The sequence below is a fragment of the Homarus americanus genome, unplaced genomic scaffold (assembly GCF_018991925.1).
Source record: "Homarus americanus isolate GMGI-L3 unplaced genomic scaffold, GMGI_Hamer_2.0 scaffold18703, whole genome shotgun sequence".
NCBI classification, from domain to species: Eukaryota; Metazoa; Arthropoda; class Malacostraca; order Decapoda; family Nephropidae; genus Homarus; species Homarus americanus.
The window spans coordinates 4,258,158-4,281,412 of record NW_024749779.1 but is presented as its reverse complement, the minus strand read 5'-3'; the positions used below and the strand labels follow the sequence as shown (position 1 = coordinate 4,281,412).

The following is a 23,255-nucleotide window of genomic DNA, read 5'->3' as shown; positions in this document are numbered from 1 at the left end:
TATATCTTAGTTATTTTTCTTGGCTGTACACGTAATGCAAGCCTTCGTAAGCCGTTGTTCCCAAGTTCATTTCGCCGAAACTCCTTTATCACACTGCCTGCTTCTCTCTTTCCCTGGATGAATTCCTTCCTCGCCCAGCGGTCGCATGATGGACGCTCCGGGTCATAGTTTGACCACTTTCCCTTTAATTCTTGACTGCCCCATGTGTCTGTCTTTACTCCTACCCTGTCCTCTCTCTTTCTCGCTCGTACTTATCACTGACATCTTGTAAATATAAGAGTTTCTGCACAAACTCACACAAACAATTTCTCGTATCTCGCCATGGATCTATCTGATGTACAGTATATCCCCACAAGGTGTCTCAATTTTATTTTTACTTTCAGTTATAATCTCACAGACAAATTCAACTGCGATACACAAACAATGTCAGATTTAATGTTTCCAAAATTTAACAGATTAAAACGAAACTACTGTAGGGGTATATTGTGGTAGAAAATGGGAGTATGAAGATTTTGACAGACTGCTAAATGTAATTGGTGAAAATGAGGATGAATCATACTGATTGAATTAAGAGACAAAAAGTTGTAGTTAAGAGGAGAAAATGGAAAGAAAGATTGTAAGGAAGCTTAAGAACGGCCAAGCGACAATTGTGGCTAGAACCACCATAGAAATGTTTAGGGGAGCTGTGACAAGACTGAAAGTGAATATATAACAGTATAACACAGTTAAATACATTTTTGTACAGGGATTAGCCCACCCAGGCACAGGCCACCTACCCACGTCGGGGCCTGGGGGGCGAAAATTTTGTAATCAAAATTAAATACAGAAACGGATTTTTTTTTTTTTACAAATCAAGAGTGAGAAAGGTTATACATATTTTGGTGTCAAAGAAAGAGATCCTGCAATTGTGTGTAAATGAGGCAGAAAGTCAGATCACCAACCTGGCACTTGGTCACAATTTCTGTGATGCCATATGGCAGCAGGGTCTACCATTAGACAACACATAAATATGCTTCCAATATCTTCCCAGGTGGTAGTACCCCCCTGTTTGGTAGCTGCCTAGTACCTACTGCATTTGGGGAGGTGTAAGAAAGGGTCATTATCGAGTGAACTGTGAGAGGGTGTGTGTTACGGAAAGGCCAGTGTGGTTTCAGACAAGGAAGACGGTTGTGTGGGGTCAATATTTAGAGAAAATGAAGATTAGACATGGGGAAACTACATGAGACAAACTTGAAAGCAAAAAACATATTGGAAGTATTGAAACTGTGTCGGAAAAATGTAACATTGTTCAAAGCTGCCGAAAATTATACAGAGAATGTGAGGTTTGTATGCAAAACCGTGTCGAGATGAGGAATTATCCCCCAAAACAGTAGGATTAAATTAAGGGTTTGTAATATCGCTATTGTTGGATGAGGTAATAAAAGAGGTGAAGGTATAAGCGATGGACAGGTATGAGTGACAGGGATGCCTAGAGCAAGTGGGAGATGACTCAGCTGCTGTTTGTAGATGACTCTCCTCTGGTTAATCACGTTAATGGTTCGAAAGAAAATATGTAAACATTAGGGAATTGATATGGAGGAACGTGTAGCAGAAAAATCAATAATACTGAAAGTGGACAAAATAAAATTGATTACATAATGTACATAATGGAGATGGGCATCCAGGAAGCTGAAATGTGCTTCTTGTAAGAGTGTTGTGTAGAAATGTTAATAAGAACGGACTGGCTTGAGACAAATGACGCTGGGTTGTGTGAGTAAGCCGTCTTGAGGGAACACCGGAGCGGCACTCAGTGACACGAATTAATGAGAATAAATGACGCGAATAATAATACTTCTGGCTGCCCTTGATTCAGGCTGCTTCTGCAGCATATATATACGATCCCTGTTCACACTCAGAGGTTCAGGGTTCGATTCCCGACTAGTGAGGTATTGCTTGTTTATGGAAGACTGCGTGCTGTATGGGCTGATGATTATATATATATATATATATATATATATATATATATATATATATATATATATATATATATATATATATATATATATATATATCATGTAAATAATCATAATGTAATTTCTTGATTAACATAATCACTAACCAAGCTAACCTAATCTATCCTAACCTTACTTAATTTAGGTCTGATATAGCTGTTATAATAGATAAATAAAAAATATTCCCTTGTTATAACACACACACACACACACACACGTGTTGACCTCTTTAGGTATAATGATAATCACCATCATACCCTAAGGCCACATATCTGCCACATAGCCCGCCAGCATCGTGTTTACAATTAATTACAGATGGTTGGTGGAGCAACACAAGTTGGTGTTGCAGGACGTAGCATCACGGCTTGCTGGGTAATGGTATGTGTGTGTGTATATATATATATATATATATATATATATATATATATATATATATATATATATATATATATATATATATATATATATATATATATATATATATATATATATATATATATATATATATATATATATATATATATATATATATATATATATATATATATATATATATATATATATATATATATATATATATATATATATATATATATATATATATATATATATATACCTTCTACCCGAGTTTACCCTCATTATAACAATGACTCTCTATAAATTGATAAACATATCATTCTTTTAACCAGTAAGATTATCTTACGTTAATACAAGTTATATTTATTTATTGGATTTGAGGATAGATCATTAAAGACCAAGATCGTCAAAGAAATATATAAAATAGGGTTGACCAAAATTTTTTAGGTAGGGTCGGGTTAACTTTAATTCCGCTTTACTGGGATCCAACAACGAATGTCTTTAAGCGCGTATTTAAGATTTGGAAATACACGTCATCAACAAATAGCAATTAAAAGGGTACCAGGTGCTATTCCCAGTAACAGATGCTATATCCCCAGTACCAGGTGCTATCCCTACTAACAACTGCTATATCCCCTTTACCAGGTGCTATCCCCCAGTAACAGCTGCTATCCCCCAGTAACAGCTGCTATCCCCAGTACCAGCTGTTACAGTGTATCCCCAGTAACAGCTGCTATCCCCAGTACCAGCTGTTACAGTGTATCCCCAGTACCAGCTTCTATCCCCAGTACCAGTTTCTATCCCCAGTACCAGCTTCTTTTCCCAGTATCAGCTGCTATCCCCAGTACCAGCTGTTACAGTGTATCCCCAGTACCAGCTTCTATCCCCAGTACCAGTTTCTATCCTCAGTACCAGCTTCTATTCCCAGCACCAGCTTATCCTCAGTACCAGCTACAGTGTATCCCCAGTACCAGCTTCTATTCCCAGTATCAGCTGCTATATCCCCAGTACCAGCTTCTATCCCCAGTACCAGTTTTTCATCCCAGTACCAGCTTTATTCCCAGTATCAGCTGCTATATCCCCAGTACCAGCCTTATCCTGCTAGTACCCGTAGTTTCTATCCCCAGTACCAGTTTCTTTATCCTCTTAACAATTGTTGTTCCCTCGAACTGTATATTACCCTGGACTAATCTGCTGTCAGGGTTCGTCGGAGACTCACCTGTTCATGTGGTCGTCATGGGTGGTGTGGTAGACTCACGTGCACCATGTGGTCGTCATGGGTGTGTGGAAGACTCACCTGCACCATGTGTCGCCTATGGTGGTGTGGTGACTCCCCTGCACCATATGGTCGTCATGGTGGTGTGGTAGACTCCACCTGCACCATGTGGTCGTCATGGTGTGTGGTAGACTCACCTGCACCCTGTGGTCGTCATGGGTGGTGTGGTAGACTCACCTGCACCTATGTGGTCGTCAGGTGGTGTGGTAGACTCACCTGCACCATGTGGTCGTCAGTGGTGGTGTGTGGTAGACTCACTCTGCAACATGTGGTCGTCAAGTGGGTGGTGTGGCAGACTCACCTGCACCATGTGGTCGTCATGGGTGGTGTGGTAGACTCCCCTGCACCATGTGGTCGTCATGGGTGGTGTGGTAGACTCACCTGCACCATGTGGTCGTCATGGGTGGTGTGGTAGACTCACCTGCACCATGTGGTCGTCATGGGTGGTGTGGTAGACTCACCTGCACCATACGGTTGAGGACGTTTACCACGCTGGTGCCTGGTGACTCTTCGGACCGGGAAATGAAGGAAGTTGTGGGCGTTGCGGTGGAGAGACACGCCGATGCCCATATCCACGCCCACATCCTGACGCTGGACATATGCCTTGGTGACACTCTCCGTACATACATTGTGCTGCCAAAACACTTGACGTATTTTTATCTGGATTTCAAGTACTTGTTATTTTCCTCTTCGGTGAATTCAATGTTGACGTTATTAATATTTTCACTGCACTTCGATAAATAAGGTTAGTAATTCCACTATTCCACCAACGATTAAAGATTATGGAAGATAGAAGCTTCTGAATATTTTATTGACATAACCAGGTATAATCATTAATGCAACATCTGCCTGACTCTTGTAATGGACACAGAATGTATTAATAAATTTCCTTCCAAACAATGAACGCTTTTTATCGCGACAGTTTATAATTTTTTTTTTTCGTATTAGTATGTATATTTTTCGGGTGGGGGGGGGTTAGGTTAGGTTAGGGGGGGTTCCTTTTACAATTAAATGTCCACAATCACGATTACACAATTTTTACACAATTTGCCGCAGTAATCGCACTGCTATTTCAACACTGCGGAGTTTTAATGTTCATTTTTAACTTTATTCACTGGTGAACCAATTCACACCTAAAATACGTGATTATTATAGTTTATATATTCAATGTCCCTTGATATTTCAGTTCCAGTAAGAGGCTGTACATTTTCTGACCTCTGGTAAATGTGTAAGTGTGTAGCATCTGTTCTTACGTCTGCTGACCACGTTCCTTCGCCATTAAGCCTCAATACGATCCTTTCTATTCATAATCTAGGTGAAATAAAGTGATATTTACATGTTTTCTCTTTAGTTTTTGTCTTTTCTTAGTTATTTTCCTTCTCTACCTGAAACTCTTGAAATGATACGTTCACATCGTCACCAATATTCTGGGTTTATCTTCAGGGTTAATTCTCTCTGTGTGTTTCTCTTGCACAGACACTCGAATGTGTTTACAATGTTTCACAAGTAGTTTAAGATTACTGTACTGTTTTTAATTTCAGGTCACAGTCCTTTTTCAGTGGATGTTTCCTTTTACAAAACAGTCAATTCCTGAATAAAAAAGTAGGTTACATTTACCTGAGTTTACAAATGTCTCGGCTGTATTATTTATGTCATGGATAATGATGAATTATTAGGGATAACACTGGCACGGTAACAGGAGTCACCTGGGTCGAGCTGGAATAAATGACCACTAGATACGAGTAATGTTATGTGCGGTTGACGACATTAGGTATGTAATGAGGAAACAGTCCACGTCATTGGCTTAAATTTAGATTTCAGAACAAGAATTTCCATCCAAACTCCCTCTCTCCCTCCCCCATCATTATTTTATATCATACGATAATTTTCCAACTCGTAAAATCAAATATGTGTTATTATAACAAATACTAAATGTAATTATTCCTGAGATACAGCAAAATTATTCCACACATTTTGATATTTGGTAATAGAATAAATAATCCGATTACTATGTCCTAACTGCTTGTGGATGATTACAAAATGAAATAAATGTTATTACAAATATAGAAATGATTAAGTAAACCATATATGAGTTTGGGAATGAAATACGCTCCACAGACCAGACAGCCCATTAAGGGGCGGTGTAGATACAGTACACTGAGGACTAAACGTTCGGTACAGAGGGAGACAACGTGGTGGCCCAACACTCTACCGCCTTTAACATAGCCAACTGCAGAATTAGGTACTGTTTTTAATTCTCCAGCTGGATCGACTGTGGTTACCCCGCTCAGTGACCAGTGGGTTAGTACTGCAGATGAATGCTATATCCGGTCGGCCACCGCTCCCTTAGGCGACGACAAAATAAATAATTTTTCATCTGTTGGCGTAGGTTCAACGGTTATACAATACCGCTACCATGGTGACCAGTGGAGCGTTAGATTCTGTTTATACCCTCCTGCTTTAATACGGGGAGCGGGCGATGCTAACGAGATGTATATTAATGAGGGTAAACAACAACAAAACAGTATCGAGTATTCACATATTCATACACCTGTCATGCAACTATCCCCTGTTTAAAATGTTTGGTAACTGTACAAAAACACACGAATTGAAACAACAGTGCAGGGCATAAAGGATGACTGTGGCGTGACACCTGTGAATCTACCTTGTGCCACACCTGCGACCATAGTGTCAGGTGTCAGTTGCTTGTCTTCTCTCTGTCAACTATAAGTCTATCACCGATAAGGCTTTCTCACTTCCCGCTGCATGTTGTTATTATTTTGTTTTAATACTTTCCTGTGCCAAAGTTCTATTTTTTTTTAACTGGAAAAAAACCCCGCCAAATAAGCTGTGACCGATGTTTGACCAACTGTATTATTTCTTGGTGAGGTAACATTGGTTTCGGTCACTGTAATATGTCATTAGGCCAGCCTTAAATTTAAGACTGAATTCCGCTTTTAATTGAAGACTTGTGCCTGACACACGCGAAGTTCAGTAAGTTTCATCCTTGGGATGGCCTTTTCCTCCCTTTTCGTTAATTGGAATAATAAATGAGAAGAGAAACAAAGACAAACAGACAGAGAAAAAATCAAGAGAGGTATGTGGGTCCAGAGATACCAACATGAATGTAGTCAACTACAAGGTTACCTGAGCGCACTTAATTATATTTCAACTTATACAGAAGAAAAGTGACAAGTATACAGAACAGGAACACCACTAATAGTGGGGTTGGGGATATTTCTTCCCTAAAAGTAATTGTAATTTACAGACTCGGTGTCGGGACTGTTTCCATAATATAAGTTCACGGCAGTGAGCCCACTGTACCCGCATGCTTATGAACACACACCGGAATATTTTAACTGAACTGACTGACTTTTTCAGGAATGAGACACTGAGTGTGGCAACGGTGTGTGTTTTCATTTTTTTAAGTTTAACTTCCATTCATTAATGATATGAAAGTTTACGCTAATAACAACAAAGCCTCAACGACAGCCACGCCGTTATAAAATTATGCACAAAATGGAGGCAGAGTTGTTAGATTAAACGGGACAGGTCCCTCAGGTGCCCCAGGTGTATGAAAGTACAAGTGGGATCATTTCAGATTTAAACGCATAATTAATTTTCATCCACTTGTGAATTTCCATCGTGTTTTCTTCCCTTCACCCTCTCTCCTCCTCCTCCTCAACTGTATAATCGCACCTAGAATAAAGAGAGAGAGAGAGTGAAAGTCGTCCTTCACCTTCGCTAGCCTACACCTCCCTCCCTCCCCTCCACCTATTCATTCGGGAGACTGTGGCCACTAATGACCCCTGTCGTACGTGGCGCGGCGTTAAGAGGGTCTTGCATCGCCTAACCCACGCTTGAGCACCGCCGGGTTTATCTTATCTTACATTCAAACCCGGTCGAGTGTTCTGGCGCCACGGCCCTGTCCCCTGACGCGGCTCATGTTGGTGTTGTTGCCTCTGTAGGTCCCTAGACTTCTGTTGCTTTAGTTACTGTAGCTTCTGCTGTTATTGCTGTTCTAGTTACTGTAGCTTTTGTAGTTAGTTACTTTCTGTTGTCATTATTGCTTTAGTTACTGCAGATTCTACTGTTATTATTATTTGCACACCTACTGTGTCATCTCATTGCTGCTGCTGTGGACGCTAGTGATGTTATCCTTTCTGCTGCAGTGTCTGTAATTCCCGTCACTATACGCCAGTTATGATGCCACGCACCTGTTAAAGCTCCACCGCTTATTCTACTTCATTTTCTGTTCGTATCGCTTCTGACGTCACTGAGGTGTGGGAAGGTACGGGGTAGCAGGTGTAGATGGGGCAGGTGTGGATGGGGCAGGTGTGGATGGGGAGACGGGACGATAGACGCGGGTAAAGTATGTGTTGGGTGACAGGTATAGGGGAGGCAGGTGTTGGGGAGACAGGTGTGATAAGGTAGACATAGGTAAAACAGGTGTGGGGGAGGCAGGTGTTGGGGAGACAGGTGTGATAAGAAAGGCGTGCGGGTGACTGATATGGGGAGATATGTTTGAGAAGCAGTTGTGGTTTCACAGGTCTGGTGGAAGCATGTGTGGGGATACATGTGTGGCGAGGTAGGAGTGGAGAGGCAGCTGTGAGGGATGTAGGGAGAGATGTATGAGGCAGATGTGTAGAACGTAGATATAGGACAGGTGTGGGAATGTCAGGTGTGAGGAAGGCAGGTGTAGGAAAAGACAGGGTGTGGTAAGCAGCAACAAGGTCTTACGATGATTCTAAGTGTAATGGTTCCGGAGGTAGCGTGATTTCATCTGAGAGTGACGGCTGATAACATATATATATATATATATATATATATATATATATATATATATATATATATATATATATATATATATATATATATATATATATATATATATATATATATATATGAGAGGATATAAAGAGTAACAATGGTGAAGCGAACAACGGACTCCATGTTTTTATCTAGTGGAGTCACAGAGAACAATACGTGTCATAGAAGAGAAACTGACATCCACTCTGGGGGTTTACCTGTAAACAATGTAAGCCCTTAAGATTACCCCCCTGCCTGTCCGTGCCACGACTACAACCAGACCACCTCTCTGAGCGGTACAGTACCAAGCTACACCATTACGTCCTGAGCCTTCCACCTCTCCACACACACACGAACACCTACAAAAATAACCATATAAATCCCTGTCAGAAATAGTATGTCCCCCCTGTTGTTCCATTTGATCAATACATACAAATATTAAGAGTTTATTGACTAACCTAACTGGGGGTTATGTTGTGTGAAAATGATTAAGTGTTCTTTACAAGCAGTACAGTACAGAGTAATGGTGCGTGGCGGCCTAGAGGGAGACAAAAGATTAACCAACACCTAGCGGGAGAGGTCCAGTAAGGTTAGGGTAGGTTGGCACTGGTTAGTTTTGGTTAGATCAAGTTAGTTTATTATGGAGCTAATCATTAATAATGTGTTTGTGGGAAGGAGGTAGCACCCCGGTACATGGATAAGACAACATCATGAAAGAGATATAAATTTCACTGTAAATATACAGGGTATACGCAGGGGGGGGGGCAGAGTAAAAAGAACCTGACCTGAAGTTCTGGGTGGTAGGGATTAAATACCAGAAAATCGGTTCCAAACAGCTGACGACAAAGCCCCTCAATCACTCACTGTGCCTCCTCAGTGATAGTTGAAGGCAACACGGAACTAGGTGGCTACAATGTTTGTAGATTGCTGAATATGAACGGAAAGTTATCAAGATTTTAAAACGTGAAAAGAAAATAATTTCATAAGAAAATACATTTGTTTATCTTGGCGGAGTTGATAAAGTTGCCAAAACAACGGGAAATACATGGCCGAAAGGATACTGTATTCATGGACACTGTAACTGGTTATGGAGGTGATAAGAAAATATAGAAAAATTGTCAGAACAGTTTGGCAACCTTCCAAGTTCTCTCATACAACAATACAGTCAGTGGTGAGAGATGTGCTGGGAAGAGACGCGAGCAGAGACCGGCTTCAGGAGTCGTTGTTCATCCACTGTCTGTAACTGACCTGAATGAGCGTGGACCAAAGAATTTTGTTGATATACAAGCCATGGAAGATGGCAGTTACCGTTTAATAGTTTACTAAATTCTATACCAACTGTCCACTGAACTCAAAGACAGCAGCTAAGGTGACACGGTTCCACATGCCTTACAATATGACAATGGTAAAGCATTTACTGCACAAGTAAATGATGAGTTGTCATTGCTGCGGCCAAAACACACTTTGCGTAGATCCACAACATCTACAGCAGAAGTTGTTCCTGATTTAGTAACAGAGCCAACACCTGCACAGCAGATTTCAGATGATGGGGAGGAGAATCTTCATCTGCCAAACAAGCATGACAGGACCCACGAGAGAGGGCTCATGCAGTTGTAGTCTTCGCTTGATCGTAGCAAAGGGATCCGTCTTACTTAATTGGAATTTTACATTCTAAGGAAGAAAGAGGTTATAAGATAAGCAGAAAAACGTGGAATAATTAAGGCAATCTTGCTAGAAACAAAGGGGCATTTGTGCTTTTCAGTGGTGTTAGATCAAAAGATATTCCTCACTAACAATTAAGTGCCACTGTAGAAGTAACTGCTTGACAGAGCAGTGTTCCTGTCTGAATGGCGGCTTTCGTTGCATAGTATTATAATAATAAATCTTTAACTTCGGGTTGGTACATAATTCTCTGATATTTACGTTATGACTGACAGTGTACGGCTTAAATATTATATAAGGATGAACAAATAATCACATTATGTATGAGGAACATCAGTTGGGCGTCACGAACTGAATAAGTAAACACGTATCCACAACCTTCGTGTGGTCCCGCGTCCCTGTGGGTCCAGGGTATGATTGACAGTTACTTATTGTCATTGTTTAGTCACACCTCGTGCCTATATCATTACTGTATTGTGATTATAATTACTTTTGGAAATTATTTCACTAGGAAAATTTTGAAGGAAAAATATGGATATTGTAGACGATGAAAGATACATCTGTTAGCTGCTATACCAACATGGCAGCAATAATGAGTCTTATACTCATGATGTAAAAATTATTGAAATACCGTAAAACATATTTCCTCCAGCTAAGATGTGTCCAATTTCCTCTTGGACTTCTTTTCATTAAAAGAGTGACTGAACTTCTTCCCTCCTTTGGTTGGTTGGACACACCAAATTCTCCAGTTGCCACCTCAAAACAAAAGACTGAGACAAGCCTGGGGCAAAACTGAAGTGATCCTAAGAAAAACATGAAACAAGCTTGAGACAAAATAGGGAAGAGCAGAAGTCAGTGTGTGTGTACCTGTCAGAAATGTAGCCATCAAGTATTCAGGGGCAGACACCCCGCCGTGGTGCGTTGGTGCCGGAAGACAAGAAAATGTGAGGAACCCGTGTTGTGTGTGACGCATGGATATTGTATTGCGGCGGAGTGGTGAGGCCCAGCCGAGTGAATAATGAGTAGTGACAACTTATGGAGGAGGAGGAACTGGCACTCAGGCACAAAAGCTCTTACCATAAGAGCACCACTGCAGACATGTGTTGGGGAACCATTCATCGGGGGAAGCTTCAGTAAACATGTCACTGTGGGTTGAAGGTGAACTCAAACACTGTTAGTAGTTTTAACAGGCACACAGATCCTAAGATTTTGCTTTGTGGAATCCTCGTGGTGATAAATGTATATATATCCAGCAGTAAGACTAAGAAAATGGTAAAAAGAAAAAGAAAATAACGATCACATTTCCTTCGTGATAGGTTCATTGTGCTAAACACAGCGAGATTCCCGATGGATCTTTTGTTTACAAACGCCACTTCTCTCAGCAAGGGTTCAACATCCCCTCTCCCCCCCCCCACCTTTTAAGATAATAACATTACGTGAAATAAAAGATATTGACTATTTTTCAGGTACGCGGGCACAACTATCACTACCACTGATTGTGATGTTCACCCGTGACCAGCACAGCTCAGCTACATCATGGACGTACAACTGTGAGGCGCCACCCAGGCAGCCGAGGTCTGGCTCATCTGTGACTCGTAGGTTACGTCTTTTGCTCTAGGTGGAGATAAGAGAACGTATCTTGGTATGGGCGAGTCTTAATGCAGTTATGTCGCCAATTGGCCGAAATCTTATGTTATCACTTTGATAATCCAATTACATGCATATTTCCATTCTGGGTTGAGACAAACTTAATGTATGAACCTTTGAATCTCAAAACCTTGGCCCTAAGTTATGAAGGTTTTTTTTTTTAGTGCCATATTGAAAAAAGACGGTAATATGATATCTTGTCTAAGGAGCCCGTGACAGAAGCAGATACCAAATAGTCGGACGTGATTCTGATTCTGTTGGAAGGTTTGAATAATTAGTCAGCAATGGAAGTCTTCCATGCCTTCACAGGTATAAAACAGAGTGTCTGAAAACACTGATGAGTGGAATAAGTCGAAGCACCGCTAAGTTATAACTACGACGTGTTGAATATTGGATATAGGTGAAAATTGCTCTGACATCACTGGTTGGTTGTCAGCCCGGAAGCTTCCACACTTGAATACTGGCCGTGTTTCTTACTTTAACATAAAGGAAACTTGATAAAATTATGACTATTTTAATACTGATATAAAAAATACCTTGATATTGCGAGTGAGCTGATTTCATTTTAATATCACCAATAAAAAACAAAGTTCGGATCGAATCCACTTGAAGATCATATCCATAAAAAAATCAGCTTTACGTGAGGCAAATTTGGCAATCCAAAATAAATGACAATGATACGAAACAAAGGAAGAGAATGAATTTTAATATATCAATAGAATGAATGGGCTTAGTACGCGAGGTCACACTCACACGTCATTTAAAGGGACCGCCACACTATAGCCTCTATGACGCAAGAGATAAATAATGGGTGTGATGAAGCTGAACACTGTGGCGTCTTGCTTCTGTCCCGCTCCTTTGGTTTGAAGGTGAAGAGGTTTGTCAGACTGGGGGGAAATAACACCAGCCTATCAATAAAGGAGTTGTAAGAATCTTGAGGTATATGTATTAATATTACTTCGTTAACTTAATTATATGACAACAAATACTGATACCTGCGATGATACCTGTACGTGATTCTGTGGGCCACCTTAACTCGTCTCCATTTCAAGACTGTCGAACTTTAATAACTTTTTTAGTCTTTTAGCGTTTACGACTCTCGTGCATAAAATTTATCACCAATAAGGCTATTTGACACGAGGCAGACATCTCGGCCTCTTGGTGTCGGCTTAAGGCAATGGGTGAAAGGGAGCGAGTGAAAACAAAGCGTAACAGAAAGAAAATGAAATAACAAAAGTGTAAACCAAGAATGTGTTCCCTCCCACACACTGTATCAACTCCTTCAGATGGAGTTGGTGGCGCCACGGATCATCATCATAATCACACGCACGGCTTCTCTCCTAAGTGGACCACTCCTGTTGTGAGTGCCTTGTGATGACCTCCTTGCCCCAGGGAGTTGGTCATGTCCCTCTATTATAAGATAAATTCACCTATAATTTCCCCACATCAAACCAATTGGACCCTCTGTTTGATAACATTTGTAATTCTGTCTATCATAATTACAGAAGAAAGTTAAAAGCAATGGTAAGGTATAGAGGTGAGGAGACGAGCGAGGTAACTGATATGTTTACCTTCAAATTATTATTCGTAAAGTATATGAATAATAGGTATGCTAGAGTAAATATATTATAAACCTTCTCAATCATACGCTTGTGTGTGTGTTTTATTACCAGTTAATCTTTTTCATCATAAGCATCATCCACTTCTTTCTATGAGTCAAACTTCACAACCGAAATTGATCTTCTAATGGTAAAAGGTGACACACTACACAAGTCATAGCTTCTGTTGGCTGTGGAATATTAGAGAGTTACTACCGTGTGAAGGATGGTCCAAGGTCGTTAGTTAGCGTTACAACACAGACCAGATTTAAGTTGTTTTCGTCTGCCTCTCAGTCAGATTATAACACCAGTTTAGTAGTCTTCTGTCCTCACCTACTACATGAACTAACATCAGACAACCAATAACACAACAGTTATATGAATTTGTCGATAACCCACTGACTGCCTCACTCCTCCTCAGAGGACAGAGTATGAGAATGACAAGTCAACGTTTTATGAGAACCCGAAGGAAACCGAGGGAAAATATACCCAATTTAGACAAAGAATAAGTACTGATATCGACAATGGCATTGGCAGTAATGATAACGATAAGGCAAGGCCATGCCATAGGTTCTTCAGGCCTTCAGTTTAGGGATCCTGTAACAACAATGTTTTCAAGTGAGGCCTCAGTCAAGGTTTTCAGAGCTCTCAGCAGGCATCACTAGCAAGATGAATCTTATTTTTTTTGATAACTTGGACCTTAGTTGTTGAAGCGCAGTATTACATTATAGTGCAATATCAACAACATCAACTGATGACAATGGTCGTAGGAAAAGCCAAAATGCAGCACTCATTAAAGGAGCACATACGGAAATATTGGCAAGGGTATAATTATTGCAATAAACCAGTGTTATTTTATGTTGCTTTTTCTAAGTGTAAACACAATCACCTCCAAAATATAACTAAAAAAATCTAATTTACACAGAAAAATCTACAGATAAGTCGGTGAATACATACATAGAATTATTAAAAGTTACATAAAGACGAAGGCGAGGGTTTAGGGTGCTTGAGGTGTGTAATACTACAGTCTTACAACACCCGAGTTAGTATATAAGACGTTGTTGTGATGTTTGAATGATGATAAGCGCCTCAAGATGGGGTGGGATAACATACCCGAATACTTGCGATAAAGATTACCTTATGTTTATTCAACTCTTGATTCAAGTATCCTTTCAGAGATGAGCTCATGGCCACGTGAGCCACTTAAGAGCCATGAGTACGCCAGATACTGTAGATACACCGTATGAAAACGTACTTAATTGGTGTACGTATTTTTTAAGGCACACGTGACTAGGTATCAATACAATAAATTTTTAACTTAAACATCTTGTATATACTGTACAGTAATGTTTGTTATTTAAATTTCTTATCTACTGTACAATACTAAAGGTGAAAATGTGGCAAGAAATACGGATTACAGATAACCAAATTACAGTGTAAAATATACTCATCCAAACATATCCGTATGCTGTACTGTACAAGACTCACATTCCACGACGACACCAACCAAACTACTGCAATGTTAACTTAGACCGCTAATTTAATAAAAAAAAAAGTGAACTCTCTTATGCTTATGTCAATATTTTCCTTGTAAAGATATGGCAACATTTAGTGAACAGTTATGAAGTAATTTCCACGGGGTGTAAGAAGTGAATGGACTGTATAACATAGGTGATAAGACACCTTATTCACATGCCATCACTATAAATACACAAAAATTATATAAAAACATTAAATTGAAGTTCTAAGTGATTTTTTCAGCCTTGATTAATAATTATGTAAGTCGAAAAGTTGTATATTCTACATAAAACCTATCAAAAATAACTTCGAGGTAATAATAACAAGGCCTTTATCTCTCGTCTGCAGCTTCGTTTAATATTAAAACACTAAACGCGTCCATTCGTCTGTTGTAAGAATCATTAATATTAGCGTTTATTAGCTAATCCTTAATTTCCTGACAACACACCGTAGGTTCTTAACACCAATCACCACATCCTGCCATACTACCCTTTAGGCACTTTACTCACACGGAAATACTGGACACAATATATATAGACAATATTTCACATTATACCACTGCATCATAACCATTGATACCATCTCATTATAAATCGACATTCCATCAGATTACTTTGACAGACTTGTAGATATTACACCGACAGATCACCAAAATACAGTCAACCGTAGGTATGAATATGGGTGTCTTACGGTACCCGAACACATAAAGCTCTCAAAGTGTTCTAGCAGAACAGCATTACGTTTTCGATAATGTTACCGTGTATACACTCCCATTAGATAATACTTCATATATCTTCGTTGTAATATACAGGTAAACGTAGTACAGTAATTCCCAATTCGTCCGTAAATACCTTAACTCCTCTCCTACAAAACTTTTCAAACATTATGGCTGGACTTAAAGCAACGTTAACTAATATAACTATCGTATTTCCATCTGCCTTACTCCTCTCGTATAATTATTCACCTTGGCATCATATTCACAGTCAATATATTAATATAAATCTTATATATTACAAGAGTATTCACAGACTTACGGTACAGCCTTATGGACATCCTATACAGTATCATATTCACTGTAGTATAATATTTTATAATGTACCATATTCCTTGCAGCATTATACTTACTGCTTCATCATATCCATTGCTGTTTTATTTTCCTTGGTGGATAAAACTCACTGCTGTATTACCTGTAGCATATTACTCACTACAGAGTCATATTCACTTCAGCACCACATCCAATGTAGCATCAATCACCGCTACATCAAATTATTCACTGCCTCGCCACAATTAATGCATTAATATACTGGATTAAGTAGATGACAACAATATCAGAGTATCACCTTTAAGAGCAAATTCACCAAAATATAAAATAAGATTCAATTGGTAGTCTGCAATCGTTCACCTAAGCACCTCACAGACTCTGAAGAGGAGAGTAAAATGTACGAAATTATCCAGAATTTTCACATAATGTCCCAATGGATTTTTTTTTTCTCGAGAGTTCATTGCCCGACATCAAAGAAAACGCATTTGCTTTTCCATTCTTTGCTGACATGTTCACTGGACAGGATCACACATATGTTACTCATCAATTACGTCCCAGTTCATTCACCAGGATTGAAAAAATAAAATAAAATAAATAAATCTTGAATATCGACGATTCCACAAAATAATCTCTACTATCACTGAGGAATGATAATAGTGAAACGTGCATTGCATTCGGGAAGTTAAATCTTCAGTTTAGGCACTAGGGGGCTGTCTGCGTCGTAAAATCGTTGTAAGATGAAACTGAAACACACCGACCGATTAGGTGATCGTCATGGCAAACTTCCTTTCGGTGAGATCATTGAAACACAATAACAGATGTGTAAAACCACTCACGTTGACACAAAAAACAATAACTATCTACCAATCGTCTCATCGCGAAAAAAATTGAAAGCAACGTCATTTGCCGCCAGTGTGGCAGCCCAGGAGTCAAGGTTGGCACTGGCACTGAGCTGGAGCTGCCCCATCCGTACTCCACGCCGCAGATACTGAGCCAGCGAGAATGTGCGTTGCATCTCCTCTCAAGACAAATACTCTCAAGTAATCCCTTATCGCACAGACACACACTTAACCTATCTAATCTAAACGCAGTACAGGGACGCCGAACCCTTCACCCCTCACGTAGCCTCCAACTACTGCACTCTCTCTCTCTCTCTCTCTCTCTCTCTCTCTCTCTCTCTCTCTCTCTCTCTCTTAACCCTCATTTCGTTCTTTTTTATTTATTCCTCACTGTACTGTATTTCCCTTCCTCTTTGACTTTTATTTTCTCTTTTGGTATCGTTTTTCCTCCTTCATCTACACGTCCTTACCCTTTTTGTTATCATTGTTATATACAGTATATACGATATATTTTGTTCACTTTCGTTGAGTCTAGTGACGAGTATTCCATCTTGAAGTAAAAGTCATAAACAGTCAACAGATATATAACAGTGCAGTAAGTTCTGCATATGGCTCCTCGTTGACACACCCAAACTAATGCTGTCGTTATCCATCCTCTTACAGTCCAGTTCCGGGTGTGACTCCTTACATCATCAAGCGTGTGTTATTTTTTTTCTGTGATAAAGGTAACCTACAATAGCTTTCTCCAGGCTGACATGGCTGAAATACGTTGGCTGATAACTTTCAACACAGATTGTTCTTTGAGTCATCAAGTATCTCGCGTCGCGTTGTTACAAGATTACCAAAAGATCGACTGTAGAACAAATTTTCTTGACAACTAATTATTGGTCAGGACGCAAAAGGAAGATTTAATCAACAAAAAGCATGATGTGGTAAGTGATGCTTATGTGACGCAACAGAGACAAACCAGGTTTAGGGCCTTATTGCAGGTTACATCTTTTACAACAATAAGAATAGAAGAGTGACAGCGAATGGCGAGAAAATCTGTTTGAATTTGTTCCCGTTTCCGGCCATCTATAACCAAGTGGGCACTGGATGAAATAGTACACACACACAGATTACTTTCACCTAAACAATTTAATCAGGTCCGCCAGCACTGTTCGGCCTTCACCTCACGTCCCTGAGTTGGAGTTTTTGCTAGGAGATTGAGAGATCAACTCAGCAGACAGTTAAAGGCCACAGGATTTGTTTACAAGTGTGTGTGTGTGTGTGTGTGTGTGTGTGTGAACTTGTGGAAGCCAATTTAATATTTAATTGTATGTCCAAACATCATTATGTTTAAGAATTCTAGAGTGTCTGTTTCCAGGAATATGTACCGTATGTATATTCGATAATGTCAGTGAGTATTTTGGTGATCAAACACTACCTGCCGCAAAGAGCTCGTCACTTATATATTTTACGTTTTTTTATGGTCTAGAGTGCGTGTTATTTTCATGCTCGGCCCTCCTATGAAAATAATAAAATATTAAAAGTGTCGATAATGTTGTCCTAAAAATCGTAGACTAATCTGCTCCCACAATGAACGTAAAATTCCAGTTCTGTTTTGGAACAAAATTGCAATCCCCCGTAAAGTCATGTCACAGCACAATATAACCTGATGTTACTTTTTTCTCTAGATCTCGAAGCCCGGATGACTTTTAACAAATAAATTTGTTCTCGAAAATTTATAGAATTAAAATAAAATATTTTCAGAACAATGCTACATAAGATTATTTTGTTATACCATATTGCTGTGAGAGAAATAGTTCACATGAGGCGAAACACAGGTTACTGTAAAATCGAACAGCTTAGAAATATAGGAACGAATATGAAACAAATTGAAGTTGTGAAAATGAATTACCAAGTTGGTGTTGAAGATAAAAGTGACCGTAAATTTTCTTTATAACAAGAGATCGTAAGGTATGCAAGGATAAGTAGTGGGGGTTTGGACTACTGAAACAAAAGTACCCTGACATAATTCTCTACACCGACAACATTCCGAATGATGAAGATAAACAAAAAAAATTCATAGGTTTAAAGGCGGAGGAAGGACGGGAACAATTTACTTCCTAAAATGTTTTGCTGCCTTGAGAGATTTTGTAAACAAGATGGAGTAACAAGACAGTATAGAGTGTGAATATATAAGCGTTCTTAAACAATAGATTTTAAGGGTTGTGAGGGTGAGAATGGGTGATGGGGGATGAGGGATGAGGGGCTAAGGAGGGGGTGAGAGGGTGAGGGAGAGGGGGAGAGACTGAGGGAGGTGTGAGAGGGTGAGGAAGGGGTGAGAGGGTGAGGAAGGGGTGAGAGGGTGAGGGGGGGATGAGAGGGTGAGAGGGTGAAGGAGTCACCAGTCCTTGCGTACCAGGATCACCAACCCAACCATTATAATGATAATTAACCGTTATTGTATTATTATGTTCTTATATGGCACGAGTTATGTATATAAAAGATTAAAGGTGATAAAACAAACTTATAAACTGGGAATATAACGCAAAATTGTCTCATATTTTCACACATTGGGTATTGCTTTCCGTTATGATAACTGAGAACTATTTCTATTCCAAACATTAGCTGTCAACATTGGTACGATAAATTAGCCTCCAAACACATTTTAATACACCCTATAACTGTCTTGGTGATGGGGGAGTCGGGCTGGAGTCTCTCAATATGGTGTCCTTTTATGACGGGGTTACTCTTGACCCAATAAATAATGGATGCATCTGATTCTATATACATAAACATCAAATTGTTAATATAATGTAATTTACAATAGAAACATACCCAGGAAGTTGGAAAATTACGTTAATTATAAATGACAATGATAAGTCGGTCGGCAGCAGTTCAACATGTTGCAAGCATTTCCTGTTTGCCTATAGTTTTAACCCTCGTCCTTCATCCATTGTTAGACATACGGTACTTGTGCGGGTACCAGATGTAGCGCCATGGTGTGTGTATAGTGTGCAGTACAAATCTGGCTCCCGTGTGTCTGGGGTCGTAACAAAAATATACAGAAGGCAAAAGGTTCTGTATTTTATTTTTTTTACGACTCTCCAGATGTGATGTGACATGAGGAGACGAAGGGGAGGGGAAGTCTCTGTGTGAGCTAGACAGAGGACAGGGAACAGTTGTACTGCCATACTGTTAAAAAAGAAATACTTAATCTCTGAATTCCGAGATAAACAATAAAACATTAATGTATCCTGTCTGCTATAGTGTGTGGACAGAAGTCATGCTCTTCATGTCAACTTTGGGCCACACCTGAATCATGACAAAATGTGCCTTTGCATGAATAGAAATGGTGTTTATATGCGTGTTTTGTACACCACAACAATGGACTATACCATATTAATGGTGTATATCTGTGTGTAATGATCAGAGATGGTGCTTCTCCTGTCACGTAAGTGATATTTGGTAAACAGGTAGTAAAATCGGCAGTTTGACAGAAGTGTGACAGGCCAGACTATTGACTTTGAGTCAGAATCCGAGGCACCACACCACACTCCATAAAGCCCAGCACTATACTAACGTCTCTTACACTCTGCTTGAGGATAAATGAAGTGGCAGATTTATACTGTGTAACCAACTGTTTCAGCCTTACATTGTACACTGCAGGACAGGTATTATTCACTCCACGTTAAAAGCGTCCACACTACATCAATTACTCTATGTAAACGTTGCCGGACTATGTAATGAGTCAAATTATATCATTGTGGTCCCAGGCTACTGTGTGCACCTCATGTTTCACCGAGTAACTTAGTGGCTTCGGATTCACGCTCCGATACTCATGAGGTTCACACATGTGTTCTGCCAGAAAAAGCAGATCGTTTGTGACAATTGGGAGTAGCGTGGAGCCGTCTTTAACCTCTGATTTTATGTGACTGTTGTAAATTATGTCTATTACCCTTGATCTTAATAATAACTTAGCTTTAATTTGTGTCACAACTTAATTATAATTGTCTATAAGTATATCAACGGCCTTAACCATTCTCCTCATGCTTGATTACCTGTCTGTCCTTTCTACGTGTCTATCGCAGCATCAGTCCATTAGGTCCCATAATGGCAGCAGTCAGCGATGAGTGCGACCATCACACGCGTCTTATCTAAACTGCCTCACGGGAAAACAAATAACCTAAGAGTGGAGAAAACTGATGAATCTCCTCACGCCCACTTCACCCCCTGTTGCAATCCTGGACTAGAGCAAACAAACGTTAATTGCATGGGAAGGGTTTTGTCCTCGGGAGGAGCCGCACACAAGGTAAAATAAACAAAAACCCGAAGGAGCAAAGACGGCGTCAGGGTGCCGGTGGGTGCTGGTGGTGGAGGTGAGTGACCGGGGCCTGTTTTTATACACCATATAGAAATTGGAAAATGAAAATGTTTATTTAGCCATAAAATTAAATAGTTAACAACAACAACAACAACAACAACAACAACAACAACAAAAAAGGCTGACTCTCGCTAGGTGGTACAGGATTAATAAATACATATGTAACTGTTACAACATTTAAACTTTTTGTATTTTATAATTTATTTATTTTTCATCTTTTCTCTATTTGTATTTTTTTTTATTTCCCTTCAATTTATCGATATATATATTAGGCTGGAGTGAGTGACAGCCCTACAACACGAGTTATGTTAAAGTGATACAATAAATAATCTGAGTGTGGGAAGTTATGAAGCTGTGTGGGGTAAATGTGAACCTCGGGAATGCTGCTATGAGTGAACAATGGGATAAAGTGTGCCGTGAAGATGATTACGTCGGGGAAGTATTATGTCACTATGGTTGTTCAATAGTCACCTGCAATCACCACCATCACCACCACCAAAGTTGTCGTTTGTTTTCACACCTCACCACCACCACCACCACTACTGTCGTCACGTCACTACTCGCCAACATCTTCCACCAACATTCATCGCCGTCGCCAGCTGCCACCATCAGGACCAACGCCAATATTGTCGCTACCACCATTCGTGTCTGCTGCCATCATCACCACTAACGTCGCTACCACCATCACTGTTTCCTGTCACCATCACTTTCCACCCCAGGTATAATACTGCTCGCTAAGGACACAGAGCTTTATCTAAAACTGCGAAACTTAGCAATGCATTAGATCCCAGGCGCCTGCGTTCGTTGCTGTCATGGTGCAACACTATCCCACGTAGAATTCCTGCTGTATCACAAAGGGTGAGTTACATCATTTCAAAACAATTCAGTAGAGATGAAACATGAGTTTTATTCCATCCCGCTGTGAATGTTGTAAATCTTTTATTGTACAACGGGACTTTTAGGAAACGTATGAGTTTTAAATTTGTTTTAGCTGTCTTTTACCTTACTTTAATTTACTCTTCTGTATGGGGAAAATTATTCACATCCAGATATAAAACAGTAAATGTATATTGAATGTTTGTGCCAATAGAGTTTTATCTATCTATCCAACTCTATCAACTGCAATATTTTATCTCTGGTAATAAAAGTTACAGTTGTTTAAATATGTCATGTAAAATAAAAAAATGATGTTACTTTCAGGGGTTAAAATATTATCCTGAAAGAGATGTGTTTGTTGGAGGTAATCCCAGCACTTGTGTGAGTAACTGTCTACAGCTGTTGGCGTGATAACGTGTATTCCACAAGCGTGAACTGTGATCTCCTGATTGACTGTCATCTCGCTCCTCCATTAACTGAAGTGGCACATGTGTCAATGAAATTACTCTGTTTATAGATTCTAGTACAAAATAAACCATCTAGAAACTACCTGAAATCATTAACCTATCGTCTACACTCTCTAGGTACGTAGATTATAATATATATCCCTTAGAAACTCAACAAAAATATGTTGGGTGTTAAAAATAATTATTTATCGGTGTTTCTGTGTTGTTATGTTGCAGTGTTTTGCAACACAGAGTGAGAGGCCATAGAGACTAGGGAAGGTCTAACCACTTTCCTTATAAGTGAAGGCTGGCTGAAAGTGGCCATTTCGCGCATAGACAAATACAGTTAGAAGTCAAGTGTTCAAGTGCGTTGGATACGTCTGTGTACAGGTAAAAGCAGCTGTAACTTCACATATGCCCTTGCTCATATACTGTACAAGCACCTCCGTAGAGCACAGTCAAATAAAAACAAACATCAACATACGCGAGTTTATATATTTACCATTTATAAACAACACTCTTCTCATAATTCCACCCATATCATGCCTTCATCTGGGTCAGAAGTGATACTCCTCTTCTGAAGATAACATCTCCAGAAAATTACGGATGGGTGGACTTAACACCTCAGGATCCCCCGGTGTCTATCCCAGCCACCTCTTGCACCACCTCACGTAGCTCCTTCACCTGTAGGAAGTCTGCACTCCCTGCATTTGTTTGAGCATTTGTTCCTGCAATAAGTGCAGACTAAAAACGCGAAAGGAAAACTGTGTACAGTTCTAGAACTAACAACAGTTTTAAAACAAGGACGAAATAAAATTTAAATCA

The 23,255-nt window shown here is 39.7% G+C and overlaps 1 protein-coding gene across 8 annotated transcripts in view; it reads right to left on the bottom strand.

The window, feature by feature from the left end:
* Positions 1–16,913, bottom strand: part of LOC121853899 — a 38,567-nt gene extending 21,654 nt beyond the window's left edge. The window contains exons 1-2 of one of the 8 annotated variants that reach the window (XM_042348284.1): positions 16,765–16,913; positions 4,086–5,214 (exon numbers count right to left, since the gene is read on the bottom strand). In XM_042348284.1, the coding sequence (XP_042204218.1) occupies positions 4,086–4,253 (168 nt within the window). In that variant the 5' untranslated portion in view covers positions 4,254–5,214; positions 16,765–16,913. Of the gene's footprint in view, positions 1–4,085; positions 5,215–16,736 lie in introns of all 8 variants that reach the window. The other 7 variants (XM_042348291.1, XM_042348285.1, XM_042348289.1 and 4 more) reach the window with 7 other exon arrangements.
* Positions 16,914–23,255: the final 6,342 nt, after the last annotated feature.